The sequence below is a fragment of the Pseudochaenichthys georgianus genome, chromosome 24, assembly GCF_902827115.2.
Source record: "Pseudochaenichthys georgianus chromosome 24, fPseGeo1.2, whole genome shotgun sequence".
Classification (NCBI taxonomy): domain Eukaryota; kingdom Metazoa; phylum Chordata; class Actinopteri; order Perciformes; family Channichthyidae; genus Pseudochaenichthys; species Pseudochaenichthys georgianus.
Genome location: NC_047526.1, coordinates 11,572,517 through 11,590,043, shown reverse-complemented (window position 1 = coordinate 11,590,043; position 17,527 = coordinate 11,572,517). Strand labels below are relative to the sequence as shown.

Sequence of the window (17,527 nt, the reverse complement as noted above, 5' to 3'; positions counted from 1 at the left end):
AAGGTGTTACCATTGCATTACATCTAAAAAGCGTACTTCAAAGTTTGATTCAACCTTTAGGCTTTTGAAACTCGTAACATATCAATAAATTAGACTTGTAACCTGCTAAAGTCAACATTTAAAGGGGACACATGACGCTCATTTATGGGTTCATATTTGTATATGGTTTTCTTTCTAGAACAAGTTTAAATGCCTTAATGTTCAAACACACTTTATTTGTCCTCTTCTGTCTGTTTGAATATATTTGTATTAACTGTCTGTATGAAATGCTCGGTTTAAGCACTGTCTCTTTAAGGCCGACTCCTAAAGAGCAATGTCTTGCGGTATATTCTAATGAGCCTTAATGTGATTTAGTTAGGGGATCCCGAATGTGATTGGCTTGTTGAATCCCATGTTTTTTGATAGATGTAGCCACAAAAAGCAACAGGGTTGTGTTATTTCATAGTTTGAGGGTCGAACGGCTGAAAGATCTCACTTTTAATAATATACTGGATTCACATCCCTGAACAGTAAATGTAAATTCTTACCGTCAAATCGGAGATTCAGGGTCACACGATTTAATAAGGTTAGACTGAAGCACTCAACGAAAACATTTCCCAATTTGGGATCAATAAAGTATATCTTATCTTTATCTTATCTTTTGTGCACCAGTCAATCTGAAACTAAAATATGGAGTTCAATCCCAAATGAAGTGATTGAATGTAAAGTAAAAGGACTTTAATATGTGTCCTTGTTGGTGTTATAAATGGAGCTGCTCAGACAAATAGTATCATATTGCTGAAGGTCCTATAGTTAAATTAAAAATGAATAATGTTTGGTCCCTAGTGAGTTGGATAGGTGTTTTGGATTTCCAGGTGTTCAGCCTAGTACCTCCCGGTTGTCCTGCTCCAGGGACAGCTGGCGCTGGCGGGCTTCAGACAGCTCCACGTCCTTGCGGTGGAGCTCTTCCTCGCGCTGAGCCAAGCGGCCTAGGATTTCGGCGAGCTCCCTGCGGGCTGCCTCAGTCTGCTGGCTCAGCGCCTTCAGCTGAGCCTGAGAGCTCTCTTTTTCCCTAGCTGCCTGGAGGGAGAAAGAGGGAGAGGGGGTGGGAGAAGAGACGGTAAATGAAGAATGACAAATGAAGAGGAGGCGGAATATGGTGTACAAAAAGGAGCTCTGACAATAACGAGGAGAGCGAGAGAAAGAGTGACAGAGAGACAGAGGCAGAGAAACATATGCCGTACCAGCTTTTGGCACTGATAGGAAAATCCTAGCACTCAGCTCTCTGATAAGGGACAATGGTCAGGTCTGTTCAAGGCAGATTGCTTCTAATACTCTGGCTTTGACTGGAATTTGCAAAGACTTTGCTAAAGCTCAGAACCTAATCATTTAATTGAGCACTTGATTCTCTCCCCTAATTCATTAAGGGGGTAGAAATGATTTTGTAATGAATTTGCGTCGAGTATGCCAGGTGGGAGTGTGTCAGCCTGTCTGTCATGTCGGTGAAGCTGCTGACTGCGAGTTTGGAGGTGACTCACTCAGTTCAAATGGAATGGAAATAACTAGGAGGTGACTTTCAAGACGATAATAATTGTCAGCCGGTAATTATTCAACCAAGCACAGCTGTTTAAACACACCTTACAAAAGGTACTACTTCATTTTATATTTTGTTATATTCTCATTCAATTAATTCAGAATACATTATTCAAGAGAATTAATCTGACCTTTGATATAAAACCCTCTATGCTTTACAGATGAAACAAAAGTACAAAATGAACAGAGAAAGGCCTGGGATACAGTGGGGCAAAAAAGTATTTAGTCAGCCACCAATTGTGCAAGTTCTCCCACTTAAAAAGTTGAGAGAGGCCTGTAATTTTCATCCTAGGTATACCTTAACTATGAGAGACAAAATGAGAAAAAAAAAAAAATCCAGAAAATCACATTGTCTGATTTTTAAAGAATTTATTTGCAAATGATGGTGGAAAATAAGTATTTGGTCAATAACAAAAGTTCATATCAATACTTTGTTATATACCCTTTGTTGGCAATGACAGAGGTAAAACGTTTTCTGTAAGTCTTCACAAGGTTTTCACACACTGTTGCTGGTATTTTGGCCCATTCCTCCATGCAGATCTCCTCTAGAGCAGCGATGTTTTGGGGCTGTTGCTGGGCAACACGGACTTTCAACTTTCAAAGATTTTCTATGGTGTTGAGATCTGGAGACTGGCTAGGCCACTCCAGGACCTTGAAATGCTTCTTACGAAGCCACTCCTTCGTTGCCCGGGCGGTGTATTTGGGATCATTGTCATGCTGAAAGACCCAGCCACGTTTCATCTTCAATGCTCTTGCTGATGGAGGGAGGTTGTCACTCAAAATCTCATGATACATGGCCCCATTCATTCTTTCCTTTACACGGATCAGTCGTCCTGGTCCCTTTGCAGAAATCAGCCCCAAAGCATGATGTTTCCACCCCCATGTTTCACAGTAGGTATGGTGTTCTTTGGATGCAACTCAGCATTCTTTCTCCTCCAAACACGTCAAGTTGAGTTTTTACCAAAAAGTTCTATTTTGGTTTCATCTGACCATATGACATTAATAATAATAATACATTTCATTTCGAAGCGCTTTTCCAGGTGCTCAAAGACGCTTTACAGTGGTGATAAAACATGATAAAATAGAATTTAAAAATGTATAAGAACATGATAAAATAACATTTAAAAGTTATTAAAACAGCAACACAGCATAATTCACAGATTAAAAGCCAGTCTGAAGAGGTGTGTCTTGGTCAGTGTTTTGAAAGTGGGGGGGTCAGTGCAGTCTCTGATGTGTTGGGGGAGGGAGTTCCAGAGGGTGGGGGCAGCGATGGAGAAGGCTCTGTCGCCCCAGGTTCGGAGCTTGGTTCGTGTGGGGATAGAGAGGAGGTTCGCTTCTGATGAGCGAAGGCTGCGGGAGGGGGTGTAGTGGTGGATCAGGTCGGAGAGGTAGGGGGGGGGCTGGTTATTGAGAGCTTTGTGTGTTAGCAGAAGGATTTTGAAGTGTATTCGTTGACGGACAGGGAGCCAGTGCAGGTTTTGAAGGACGGGGGTGATGTGGTCTCTGGAGCGGGTGTGGGTGAGGAGGCGGGCAGCGCAGTTCTGGATGTATTGTAGTTTATTTAGGATTTTGGATGATGAACCATACAGGATGCTGTTGCAGTAGTCCAGTCTTGAAGTGACAAATGCGTGGATGAGGGTTTCAGCAGCCGGGAAGGTGAGTGAGGGACGGAGGCGGGCAATGTTTTTCAGATGGAAGAAGGCGGTCCTGGTGATGTGGTTTGTGTGTTTGTCAAATTTGAGCTGGCTGTCAAAGATTACTCCAAGGTTGCGAATGTGAGGAGAGGGGGTTAGAGTGGTGCTGTCAAGGGTGAGGTTGAAGTTCTGAGTGGTGTTGGTGCGGGATGGGGGTCCGATTATGATGATGTCAGATTTGTCGCTGTTCAGTTGAAGGTAGTTTGTTTGCATCCAGGATTTAATTTCTGAGAGACAGTTGGTGAGTGTGGAGTGAGTTGTGGCAGTGATGGTTTTTGTGGAGATGTAGAGAGACATTCTCCCAATCTTCTTCTGGATCATCTTAATCAGTGCTTCTCAAAGTGTGGTCCGCGGACCACTGGTGGTCCGTGAGCGCCCCCTAGTGGTCCGTGAGTATATTGGTAACATTTCACATTTGAAATAAATAAATACATTTAAGTTTTCCGCACTCTCGCGGGAATATCTCCGCAATGGAACGAGCTTAAGTTTCACTTTCTATTGCATGATAAAGCCCAGGGAAACATAAAGCCCTTCGTCACACACATTGCCACTTGTTTGTACCATTTTCAGGCGATTTATAATCTGTTCTAGAAAAACGATGTGTTTTGGGATATTTGTGGAGTTAGGTGGTCCGCGAGTGTTTTTTTATTGGTTAAGTGGTCCTTGGTATGAAAAAGTTTGAGAAACACTGATCTAAATGCTCTCTAGCAAACTTCAGACGGGCCTGGACATGTACTGGCTTAAGCAGGGGGACACGTCTGGCACTGCAGGATTTGAGTCCCTGGCGGCGTAGTGTGTTACTGATGGTAGCCTTTGTTACTTTGGTCCCAGCTCTCTGCAGGTCATTGACTAGGTCCCCCCGTGTGGGTCTGGGATTTTTGCTCACCGTTCTTGTGATCATTTTGACCCCACGGGGTGAGATCTTGCGTGGAGCCCCAGATCGAGGGAGATTATCAGTGGTCTTGTATGTCTTCCATTTTCTAATAATTGCTCCCACAGTTGATTTCTTCACACCAAGCTGCTTACCTATTGCAGATTCAGTCTTCCCAGCCTGGTGCAGGTCTACCATTTTGTTTCTGGTGTCCTTTGACAGCTCTTTGGTCTTGGCCATAGTGGAATTTGGAGTGTGACTGTTTGAGGTTGTGGACAGGTGTCTTTTATAACGAGTTCAAAGAGGTGGCGACACGAGCGAATGCTGCGAATGCTGCGAACCCAGCGAACGCTGATCTCCTAGAAATTAAGGGCGCTTTATCCAGTATTACCAAGGATATAAGTGACTTAAATAAGACCCGAAAAGATGACAGCATAACAATTAAAAAACTGCTGGAAACGATTGGAAGCATGGAGAGGATAATGAAGGAAAAAGACGAGAAGATTATCATGCTGGAGAGAAGGATCGAGGAGCTTGAACAACACACCCGAAAAGAGGATGTTATCGTGACCGGGTTAAAAATCATAAAACCATATTCCCAGGTAGTGAAAGGAGATTCTGCGCCTTCTACAGACAGAGACGGACATGATTCAGTCGAAACACAGGTGCTCGAGGCACTTAACGATCGTGGCGTGTACCTGAAGTCTGAGGAGATTGAGATCTGCCACACACTTGGGAAGCCGTCGGAAAGTGGATTCCAAAGGGTGATCATAAAACTTGTGAGCAGAAAGACAAAAGTTTGTATGTTGATAAACGCCAAGAAACTGAAAGGGACCGGAATCTACATTAACGAGCACCTCACGAAAAGGAACGCGGATATCGCAAGAACTGCGAGAGACCTGAGGAAGAGGAACAAAATCGAAGCTACCTGGACCAGGGACTGTAAAATATTCATCAAAACAAACGAAGGATAAGTATCGATTGTGAAGGACAGTGAGGATCCATCTATATTTTAATGAACTCTGAGGATAAGAATATTACTCCCGCTATTGGTAAAGTATTGACAAATAATGCAATTACATCTATGCACTATTTTCCCTCACTTCATTCATTAAGCGTGAGTCAAAAGTTACATCGACCACTCGATAATAATCCGTTATATTCAGTTTTGTATTTTGTCCTGTGTGTTAAAATAAATACTCTGTGTTGTATGATCAGTCATGAACTTACCTCTGTGTATGCACCATGGACTCAAATCACCCGGTCCCAGTGACCACAGTGACCGGAGTAAACTCTAAGGATTTAAATTTCTTTGATGAAAATCTAATAAGACATAACTGTTTCGACTCCCACATTGACCCAGACTCTAATTTCTTCAGGAATCTTACCAACATATTGCTACTATAGTGAAACACTTTTTAACTTAGAACTTAAAGCTATTAATGGCTTTTCATTAATACACTTTAATGCCCGTAGCCTTAATGTAAATAGTAACAAAATCAAACTATATCTTCAACTCATAAATAGATCTTTTGACATCATTGCAATCTCAGAGACCTGGCAAACTGACTCAAACACTGTTGACAATTTCTTACCCAATTATGTGGCTTTTCATATGAATCGCAAACTCCAAAGAGGTGGAGGGGTTTCACTGTTTGTTAAAAACACACTTTCTGCGAGATTGGTAGAAAGGCTTTCCCTCTGCTGCAACAACCTCCTTGAATCTGTCACCGTAGACATTGAGCTAAAACAGAACAAACATATACTCGTCTCATGCATGTATAGAAAGCCTGGAAGTAATCTTGAGGAATTTAATGAACAAGTAGAAAAAATGCTCAGACCTCATAGAATTAAAAACCTTTATGTGTGTGGAGATTTCAACGTTAATTTATTCAAATACAACGCGCTCCAACAGGCGAGACACTTCATGGATATGTTTTCTTCTCTCGGGCTTCTCCCTCTAATAACCAAACCAACCAGGTTAACTAGCACTACTGAAACGTTAATTGATAACATTTTCACTAACGTCCTTGAAACGGAACATCATAGTGGGGCCCCACTGATGTCAGTGATCACCTGCCAATATTCATAATTTGCTGAAAAGAACTTGTAAATAACAAAGAACAAAATACATACATAACTAAGCGGACATTAAATGACAGTTCTCTAAATAAATTAAATATTAACTTAAAAAATGAAAAATGGCAAGAAGTATTTGAGATTAAAGATGTAAACAAATCCTATGAGTTTGTAAGGATTTTCATGCAAAACATGAACGAATGTTGTCCATATATTACAATTAAGATTGGCAACAGGAATAATAATGACTCAAAACCCTGGTTCACTCGTGGACTGAAAAACGCTTGCTGTATCACTTACAATGGTCTGCCTTATTCTGTTTTGAGTAGTTCTAAAAAGCACACCATAGTTTCCTTTCAAACTGAGACCTTCTTTTCATGGATGAATATGGATTGCAGCAATAAATGTGTTTTTATCTCCTGCTCTTGAAGATGCTCATTTAAAGGTTCATGTTTGTATTTAGTGTCTTTACTGTTTCCACGTCTTAAGGTTCAAAAAGGTATTTCTTTATTTTTCTCATACTACCTATGCTGCAGCACCTCTTTTCACCCTCTGTCTGAAACCAGAGCCCAGTCTGCTCTGATTGGTTAGCTGGCCGGCTCTGTTGTGATTGGTCAACCGCTTAGGGATGTCCAGGCCCTTAGCATATCAAGTACAATGTGTTGGAGTGCTAGCCAATAGAAGTTCAAGGGTCGGGGGTGTGGGAGAGAAACTCCCTCAGGAGGGAACATGGGGGTTGTATTCTTTGCAGACCATTAACATGCACTAAAACCTATATAAAACACTACAAGAAAGGGAAAAAAAGCATAATAGAAGTACAGAAGGTGCTGCGGTCAATTTCTACTTGATGCAAATGGACTTAAATATTATACTTTTGGAGAATTTCCCCCCATGATAGGAAGGTGTTGATGTATTTTCTCAAAAACAGTAATATAATATGCAACAAAGGAAGGAGAACCATTGCCTACAACACAAAGTTGCTAATAAATATTGCAAATTCTAAAATGATTGTGTATTCCTGGAGCTAGTTGTAGTGCTCTAAGTTTGCTTCCACTGATGTATTCTGACGTCAGTGCAGAACTACAGAGTTGGGCTGAGATGAGGTTTGTTTCATGCCGTTTGCCTGGAGCGTCACTACAAATCTGTCTTCAACTGGAGTAGGGAAATGCATTTCAGTACATCTTTGATCACAACACAAAAAGGCAAAGAAGGTATGCATGAGCCACTGCTCAGAAAACGTAACACAGAAGAAGAGTCAGTTGTTGTTGACAGTGCCAACAGATGGCTGGCTAGCTACAAGCTCAGCCAGCAGCAGCAGAATGATCCGGAACATTTGATACACTGCTGCTGGGAGCCCATGAGTAAAGTTGACGTATATGAACTGCAGTTGCCCACCAGCACAAACTGATATCTGGTCAATAAAACAGTGACAGTTACCACGGTCTGGATTCTGTGCAACCTCTGAGAGTTTCTACTTCGTTCAAAGATAAACTAAAAAGGAACAAATATTGCCAACAGGGACAGAAAAGCAGCTGATAACGTGGCGATGTTAAATGCTTTTCTGACTATAGTGGTTCCAGACAAAGTGCTAGTTTGACAATAATAGTAGTTCTTGCCTGCAGTGCCATAACTCTGTTTATTGGATCTACAAAGTATACTGTACAGTGTTCCTGCAGCTTCCTTAGAGGCTTTACCATCATAGAAACATAAGCTTATCTGCACTGTAGGACAACGTTTCTTAACAGACGAATGGCACTTTCTTTGTCTATATGAATGGTGCTAAATTGGTTTTGGTTTAAGAAAAGGCCTGAAATGCCTCGATTAGATTCCTTTTTTCATAACAAGGTGACATAACTATGTAACATTCATGCTTCTAATGGCTAGCACTCACATTGTACGTGATAGGCATACATGTGAGTGGTGGGACATATCTGTACCTCTATTATGTTTTGGAGGGGTTTTCCCTTTCCTATAGTGTGTAAATGGTCTGCAAAGGCTAACATCTCTAAGAGCAGGCTCTGGTTTCAGAGAGAGGGGAAAAGAGGCGACGCAGCACAGGCAGTATGAGAAAAATAAAGCACTTTTTGAACATTGAAGCATGTAAACATGTCGGAAGAAGCGCAATATACAGATATGAAACTTTCAAAAAGTGCACATGTACTCTTGAACTTTAATATGTCCTTTTTTTTTTGTGTCAACTAGTGTTAATTTCGTTGACTAAAACTATGACGAAATATGTTCGTCAACGACCTTTTTTTCCATGACGAAAACGAGACGATGACGAGACGGCACCGACGGCAGTAAACAATAACTAACGAAATCGTCATGCAATATCGTTGACGAAAAGTGACGAGACGAAAATGTAGTTTACTAAATAAAAACTATGCCAAAATCTCTCTTTACTTTCGTTGACGAAATATCATCAAAGATAACGTTACATCTCTGATAGTCAGTTTTTCTCCCAGCAGTTCCATTGCGGCAGGGCAGCAGCTGTGTGTCTGTGCTGCGCGCGGCGGTAGATTTTAATTACACCGGGCAGCGGCACACTGTGCTCATGGTCTAACTAACCTTATTTAACAGAAAATAAAATGGCAACAACAGGGCTTGGGAGCAGTGGTCGCACTCGCGTTAACCGAATACCCCCCCGTCAGCGCGAGTGAGTGATAAATTGTGCACTCGACGGATAATAATGGATTATGACGGAAATGTTACGATCCTGTCCGTCAAAATGACTGACGACGAAAAAGTCTAAGGCCACTACTGCTTGGGAGAAAGAAACGATGTGATATTTGGGCCCATTTTCGCTCCAATGAGGCGGAGAGAAAAAGCGAATGCATTGTTTTATCAGAAGGGAAGCAATGTGGCCAAAACCCAGCTGGTACAAACACCACAAACCTGAGCAGATACTCTCTGCAAAGCTGCTTAATCATTCAACCTGTGTTTTTCATCAAATAAGGACAATATATAATCTTATTTATTTATATATACTAAAATGACAAATTATTGGTTTTGGCTAGACTAGTTTGACTGAAATGTTCTATATAATCTGATGACTAAAAAAGACTCAACAGTTTTCATTGACAAAAAGGAGACTAAAATAATTAGTTTTCTTTGACTCAAATAAGACTAAAATGCTCAGACTTTTAGTCGACTAAAACTTGGCTAAATAAAAACAGGATGAAGGTGACTAAATATGACTAAAACTAAAAAGAAAATTTAACACAGGACTAAGACTAAAACTAAATAAAAAAATAGCTGACGAAATTAACACTAGTGTCAACCTACTTTGTACACAGACTGGACATCAAAATAATCTGATGCAAAATGGTGCTTTAGAGAGACAATTCGTATTACTGCACTACCTAAAATGTAGGGGATTTAATGATCAAAATGGAAGCAGTGAACACTGAGACATGTCCCTAGTATCATTCAAAGTCCAAAAACCCTACATTTCACATAATGCAACTAAAAAGCTCCTTTTATTATATCTCCCCTGCTTCCAAGATGCCCACTTATTTCAAACCCTGCATCTTGAGTGTAACTTTTATATTTTTGTTTTAATTACTCTCAAGGCTAAGCTGAGATAACCATGTTCACATCATCAGGGTTATTTATGAAAGCTCCAAGCAAAACCACAGAAGACTTAATCCAACAGTCTTCACAGGCTCTCCTTGGGACAGTAAAGTCATTTTCATGAGTAAAAATAGTGGATTGTCCCTTATAAGCACATGAAAATGACTTTGTCAATTCCCCTAAAGCACTAGCAATGTCTGAAAAATAGGGCAGATGAGTTGACTAGAATGAAATGTGTTTTTTATTTCAATTTGGAAATACATACTTCTATAGACCAGCAGTTACTTACTGCTACAGGAGACGGTGGTGTCAAAAGTCGTGTAATGAATGCGTCTGCCTGAACTGACCTGCGAGGCCTTGTCGGTGTGAAATTGAGCCTGGGAGCTCGCCTCCTCCAGTTCCTTCTGCAGTCTCCTGCACTTTGCCCTCCACTGGCGCACAGCCTCCTGGGCCCTGCTCTTTAATTCCTCTCTGCTCCTCGTGCTCTCCTGGAGTAGAGCCTCCGTCTCCCTCCTCTCTGCCTGTCCTCGGCTCTGAAAGGATGAAGACATGTACAAAAAAACACATTTGCAATATGTGTATTGGGCTGATCTTCAAATGTCTCAGACATTTACATGTTGATAGAGAAATCAACTACACACAAATTGCTTCCAATTTAATGTGCCACTAGGAATTGATTTTAATTATCAGATGAGAGGCATTAATCAACAAAAAGAATTACCTGCGTTTCTTTTAACTGATCCAGCATTCGGAGCTGCTGCTGTTCCCGCCGCGGCAGGTCTGATGACAATTCCTGGTATAAAGGAAATAGAAAGGTCAAGGGTGTGTGTGTGTGAGTGAGTGAGTGAGTGAGTGAGTGAGTGTTAGGGCTGCTCGATTATGGCAAAAATCATAATCTCGATTATTTGGCTCAATAATTGATATAACGATTATCCATTATCCATTATTATTTACTAAATTGTTTTTAACAGTATGTTTTTAACAGTTGATTACCCTGAACTTTAAGTATGATTCAACTGAAAAAATTAATAATACAAAAAATAATCGTTTTATTTCGATTACGTTGTTTTCGTAATCGTTGCAAGCCATAATCGTAATTGCGATTAAAATACGATTAATTGAGCATCCCTAGTGTGTGTGGCCTAGCATTACTATACTTGTGGGGACCTACATCTGTTTACACAGTCACATGTGGGACTCGCCTCCCTTATGGGGACAAAATGGAGGTCCCCATGAGGGGAATCATTCATTTTAGGGTGAAGACTTGGTTAGGTTTAGGGTACGGTTAAGGGGAAGGTTAAGGCTAAGGGTGAGGGTTAGGCATGTGTTGGTTATGGTTAAGGTTAGGATAAGTCTCTAGGAAATGCATGTAAGTCAATGTAATGTCCCCTGAAGTGATGTATACATGGTGTGTGTGTGTGTGTGTATGTGTATGTGTATGTGTATGTGTGTGTGTGTGTGTGTGTGTGTGTGTGTGTGTGTGTGTGTGTGTGTGTGTGTGTGTGTGTGTGTGTGTGTGTGTGTGTGTGTGTGTGTGTGTGTGTGTGTGTGTGTGTGTGTGTGTGTGTGTGTGTGTGTGAGAGAAAGAGAGACATTGGGCTGTGGAGCAATGAGTTTAAATTCTGGAAATATTCAGTTGAAACCTAAATGGTAATAACGAGTAGTAGCGACAAAGAATAATATTTAAATATGGAGGTCATTTTTCTCAAGCTGTATTGTACCAAGTCATATGAGAACAGAAACAAACCTTTACTATATCGTGAACAGATATACCCCGTTAAATTGACGAATACTAGTTCAATGTGCCATGTGTGAAGAAGCTTGCCAACATATGTATATCTGTGTATTGGGATTTGTTTATAATAATAATTCAATATATTGCAAAACTATAAGCCAGGCATTATATTGAGATAGTATAAAAAAAACACACTACTGATCTGAATCGTACATTTTAATACAATCAGTGTGGAATCTGAATCTGCATTTATCACAGCCTGTGTAATATTTAACATCATAGTGCTTTTCTTTTTACAATCAGAGCCACCGTCTGACACATGTAATATCCCTGCATGTAAACCAACGATTAAAAGTAGATGGAGTGACAGATGTTCTTTTACATCCATATACACAGTACTTTAAAGAGCCTGTGACACGGTTTTCCCCCATCATCCAAACCCATCAATTTGAGTACATATTGTCCCCTTGAAAACCGTTACTGAACTGATTTTGGATATTTGTACTTTGATAACCATTAATCTGCCCTTCGATGTTGACAATTTTCTGGATCTTCTCGCGGATTCTTCAAGTCCCGCCAAATGATGGGTGACGTCATTGCGGGCACAGCGCTCCAGCTGCACCGTCCAGGATCCCAGCATCTGCATGGAAACCTTTATATATATACAGTCAGATGTAAACGCACGACGGCGCACACAGCAGCAAGCTCAGACAGCGATGACAGGTTAATGTTGAACGTGTCTGAGAGCTCATATGAGGCTGAAGGATCGGTTTATGTTGTAGTATCTGTTAGAAGTTTAGGAATGAGGTGCGTCAATATGGGCGATCATATGGTCATGTAGCCAGTGGTGGAATGGGACTAAAAATCATCCCGGGACTCTCGACCGGCCCACTTCGGTACCGCTAGTAAGCTGTCAACGGGGGGAGTGGGGATGTCAGGGGCGGCAGGTGCTGTATATAGTAAATGTAAATATGTGTGTCACTGCATCCTGGTAAAATACAAATATAATGTATAATGTCTGTGTCTTTGACCTTAGCGCTGCTAGCCACCTGTGCCCTGTACTACGAAGCCAGTTCAACAGACCCTGGATATGTTTGAGTAACAAACAAACTAACAACAAACTAACAAACGAGATCTCGCTAAGCGGTCCGACGACGCTGGTTATCAACTCGGTAAATCAAGCCAGGGTTTCTCTCTCCAGCTGAGAGCGCGTTCACGTCTAAGACCCGCGTGGATCTGACTTTAATTACATTTGTCTCGAGTGTTTCGTCAACATAATGTGTTAAATAATACTTCTGCATCCAGTCTGTGACACTGTGAGTGTTGCACGGCCAGATGAGGCTGGAGAAGCTGACTCAGATAAGGAAATATATGATATATTATGATATTATATGATCGATGATCTGATTGATGATGTAATATGAATGATAAGTGCGACACGTCGGCGTCTTCTCTGCATACGGCAGTTTAAACTGTATTTTCTTTATCCTGTAATATGACTTGAGAGATTTAAACTCCGCACACTGAGTTAATCTCTTTTCTATAGACGCCGGAGGCGGGCAGCGTCAGGTAAAAGAAGTTATTTAGCCTTCCTAAACCTGAGCCTCACGCGCCGCCTTCGGGGGATGTGCTAGTTACTTATCCGACCGGCCCACTTCGGTACCGGCCCATCGGGATTCGTCCCGATGGCCAGTCCGCCACTGCACCCAGCCCACGTAAACTGTCAACGGGGGGAGCCTCGCTGCGGGGAAACGGTGGACCTAGTGTCCCGATCGGAGTGGGAATAATAATAATAATCCGTGCATTTTATCCATTAATTTCCCCAACATTGTGGTAAAAAAACCACACGTTTAATCCATGTTGTTGGTGTACTACAACTACAAAAAGCATCGGTTTGTTTTCTCATCAGGAAATGCAGACCGGCTCAAACAAACGATTTTTAATCATCATCCTCACGATCATTTAATGTATCATATGTTCGCTGAATTGACATGAAAGCACTAATAAATGTAGTTTCATCCAATTGAGTTTATAACCACAAAAATAATCGATTTGTTTTTATATCACATCCGACGGGAGGAAATTCAGCAGCTCTCACTCCCGATTTGTAATCCTAATGTAATCATCATCTTCACCACGATCATCTATGTTTATGTCGCCGAATTGACATGAAAGCACTGACAAATATGAATATACTGTAGTCAACTTCATTAAAACGTTATTAACGTGCCTAATCTCAGTAATTCACCATTTCTACGCATGACAACACACTTTGTCCGTGTTTGGCTCTCTCGCCGCACAGTGAAGCGTTCCCGCATTGACGTCACTTCCGGCTTCCCCCAAAACTTCAAAATGAGTCGAAGTAATTTCCCGCGATGTTCGAAATTATTGATATTTAACGGAACGGTATCGCTTTTTCCTTTTTAAACTGACGGTTCGAGATTACTAGTAGCCCAATATTTCATTGCACAACAGTTGGTGGGATGCTGTCACAGGCTCTTTAAATAGTCGAGCTAACGGTATGGGATGTGTGCAAACTTTTAAAGTGAACACATTTTGGAACATTTATTAAAGAATTAACATTACACTTGAATTGAATGGGCATGCTTTCACCAAAATATGCCATTAGACCCTCCGCCTAATATGTATGTGTATTTCAAAAATAAACTCAAAAAGGTAACATTTTATATTAAAACGTCTGGAGTGTACCCTTGAAAGATTGAAAGAGAGAAAAGACAAAAAGAGAATTAATGTTGTAAAAAGGAAGAAAAGTTTGAGAGATCTTTAGAAAAGATCAACAGCAAAGGTCAGGTGTATAGCCGGCTAAGAAGGTGGCAGAGGGCGAAGACAAAAAGGTCAAAGAAGGTGGAGGCTGCGTTTACATTCTGCCTACAAATGGATTATCTGCACGGCTGGTCTGAGGGAAGTCTGAAAGGAGCCGATTCACTTCGTATGCAGCAGGAAATCGCTTTGAGGTTTGATTGAAGTTGTGCAGGGCCAGTAAGGTCAGCCTGGTGTGGTTTAAGGTATTGATGCAGAGTAAGACTGCCAGTCAGGAGTCATTAGTCATAGGCCTAATGACTGTCTATATATTCAGTCACTGACAAATTGAATCTTCTGCTGCATTCTCCTCATTATACTTCATTTTTGCTCATTTACCGATTAAATAAAAAAACATCCGACGTCTGTTTTGATCTCGACATGAAAACCATACGAGACGCCCCAGGTGATACATCTTTTAACACCTACTCTGCGATCGGGGAAACGTGGGAATTTAAACACATTTTCAGTTCGGGAAGCATTCGAGATCAGAGGAATGTGCCAATGCTTAAAGAGCAGCTATTGCTTCTGACATTGTATTGATGTATACCCACTGCTAAGCAAGTTCATTTTATTTAAAGATCATTCTTTGTATGTGTTGTTACAGCGATGGAAGTGACACATTGCATGGGTTTGTGAAGGACAGATGACTGCTGGCTGACTTCTGATCTGCTACTCCGACTGTCCTGTGGCGATTTTAAGAGGATCAAGTGGCGCAGAGCTGGCGGAGGGTGTGACTACGGATGAGAGGAAACCGACAAACTGATATAACCCTGCACTGGCGTCGGGGCGCCCACACGGGCTAAGACCAAAGCTTCTGCTGTGCTTTAAAGAGTCCCTTTTATGCTTTTAGGGGTTTTCACTTGTTGGGCTTTCCCTTTCCTGTCGTGTGTTCTGTTTGGTGCATGTAAATGGTGGGATTTTCTCTCCCCCCCCCCTCCCCCAATGTTCTATTACTAACAAAGTCACACCACAGCTCAAAAATTATTAGCATGAATGAAAATGAAAATAAATAACCCTTTGTTGCTTACAAACTCTCCTACTCTAAACTACAGATCATGAAACGAAAAAGATAACAAATGAGGAATGTTGTGAGTTATGCACTTAAGAAATGATCTTTCTTCACTTTGGTTGCTGTGGTGTTGAGATGTATCAGATCAGTGGATCTGCTGCAGCATCCAATCAGTAACGGATACACAGTGAGCAGGCGTGTTGGCCGTAAAGGATTTCACAAAGGAGGTTCCTCGCTCCTTGATCCCCGCCCCTCCGGGCACAATTAAAGTTTTGGAACAGTTTTCAAGCTGTCTATATATAATAACATATCCATTACCCTTTGTAACACTGATACACACCTCCACCTGTATGCTGAGGTGGAGCCTCTCCTTCTCCTTGCGGTCCAGAGTCCTTTTCAGTTCCTCCACCTCACCGCGAACAGAGGCCGTGCGCAGCTGGGTCCGCAGCTCCACCACTTCTTTCTCCAGGCTCAAATAATCTACACACAAGCACATCATTAGTGTTGTTAGAGTTCCTTTCTACATGTGAAGGCAAGACATGTAGAACACAGTGCCAAGGAACCCGAGGTGGCAGATGGATTGGAGAAAACAGGAAATACACTGTATGTTAGCAGTGGAATAGTACATGTACTCAAGTACTGTACTTAAATACAATGTGAGGTACTTGTACATTATTCTTTGTTATTTTATACTTCTTCTCCACAACATTCTGTCATTTCTACTCCCTTACATTTATCTGACAGCTTTAGTTACTCGTTTAATATGAGAGTAGAATATTGGCAATATGCCAGTATGATGTAAACATGCAAACGTGTCTTGGAATTTTATAACCGTGTTTTAGTTCATTAACATGCATATTAGCAGTATATTGGCCTTTATTAGTCATTATAAAACACTTATTGATGCCTTATTCTACATGACCATATTCTACAAGTAATAAGCCATTAGTTGAGAGTTTTTCCTCTAAGCCTCTAATTAGTGCTTATTTATTGCACGTAAGGAAGGTGTTGTACATGTCTTGTTACCTCAGAATAGATCATTTGTTAAGTGCATGAAGAGAGAAAAAGTCCAGCTAGCTCCCAATTGATTGCCATGTTAAATTGTTCCGGAACTTTCTTCAGAGCAGGGAGAAGTACACTTTAGACAAACTGCTCCCATCTCCACATTTTACACACAAAACCAAAAAAAACAACATATTTCAGTTCATTGGGGTCCCCTGATGCTCACGGTCTGGTCATTTTTTTTTATAGGAGCCATAGTTTTTGAACAGGTGGCAACATTGTCAGATATACTCCTCAATGCATTCTTATGGGACTCAGTGCTGCAGATGGTTGTTGGTGTTGGTGTTGGCAGATTGGAGCCACACACACGTGAGTCACATCATCCAATCAGAGCAGACACCATGGAACCCTCTGATCTCTGGGTTTACACACACAGGTGTTTGTAAACATTCAATCACTACTACTTACATGTAATTAGTGCGAATGCTGTATACAGCATTCCACTATAGTACTTCAAAACTTTATTCTTCCTCTTATTTCAGCCAATACTTTGGCTCTCCATAACTTCAGCTTATTTTCAGCTACAGAAACCATTCAAATATTAAACTATTCAGCCTGTTCAGGAATCGATGGGAAATCTTCAACTTTTTCAAAATATTTTATACTTTTTGAAATATTCAGCTTTTTAAACTCTTTTTTTAACATTGAAGTCAATGGGAAGAGCCTTCAAATCAGCCAATACTTTAGCTCTCCATAACTTCAGCTTACTTTCAGCTACAGAAACCATTCAATATTAAACTATTCAGCCTTTTCAGCAATTGATAAGAAACATTCAACTTTTTCAAAAATATTTCATACTTTTGAAATATTCAGCTTTTTAAACTATTTTTGTAACATTGAAGTCAATGGGAGATGCCTTCAAATCCACTTTTCCTACACTTTGCGCCAAATGCATCTCCTTCCACATAATTTCAGCCAGACACTTCATTCCAACTTTCAAATGATCACAATACCTTCAGCTATAAAACTTGTATAAAATAATTTTGATATCTTTTCAACTTTTTCAGATATTGCAATTAGTTTGGAGATTAGCAGAGAGGCTTTTTCCAGATCTTAACATTGGAGTGGATGGAGCAGCTCATTAACTCTAGAGTGCTTTGATCTCAAAA

At 40.9% G+C, this 17,527-nt stretch overlaps 1 protein-coding gene across 1 annotated transcript in view; it reads right to left on the bottom strand.

The window, feature by feature from the left end:
• The window catches only part of LOC117439619 (centrosomal protein of 128 kDa-like), a 48,621-nt gene that overhangs the window by 17,060 nt on the left and 14,034 nt on the right, over nucleotides 1-17,527 (bottom strand). Inside the window, exons 11-14 of the mRNA XM_034075608.1 lie at nucleotides 15,697-15,836; nucleotides 10,511-10,582; nucleotides 10,137-10,322; nucleotides 871-1,059 (exon numbers count right to left, since the gene is read on the bottom strand). Of these exons, the coding sequence (XP_033931499.1) occupies nucleotides 871-1,059; nucleotides 10,137-10,322; nucleotides 10,511-10,582; nucleotides 15,697-15,836 (587 nt within the window). The remainder of the gene's footprint in view (nucleotides 1-870; nucleotides 1,060-10,136; nucleotides 10,323-10,510; nucleotides 10,583-15,696; nucleotides 15,837-17,527) is intronic.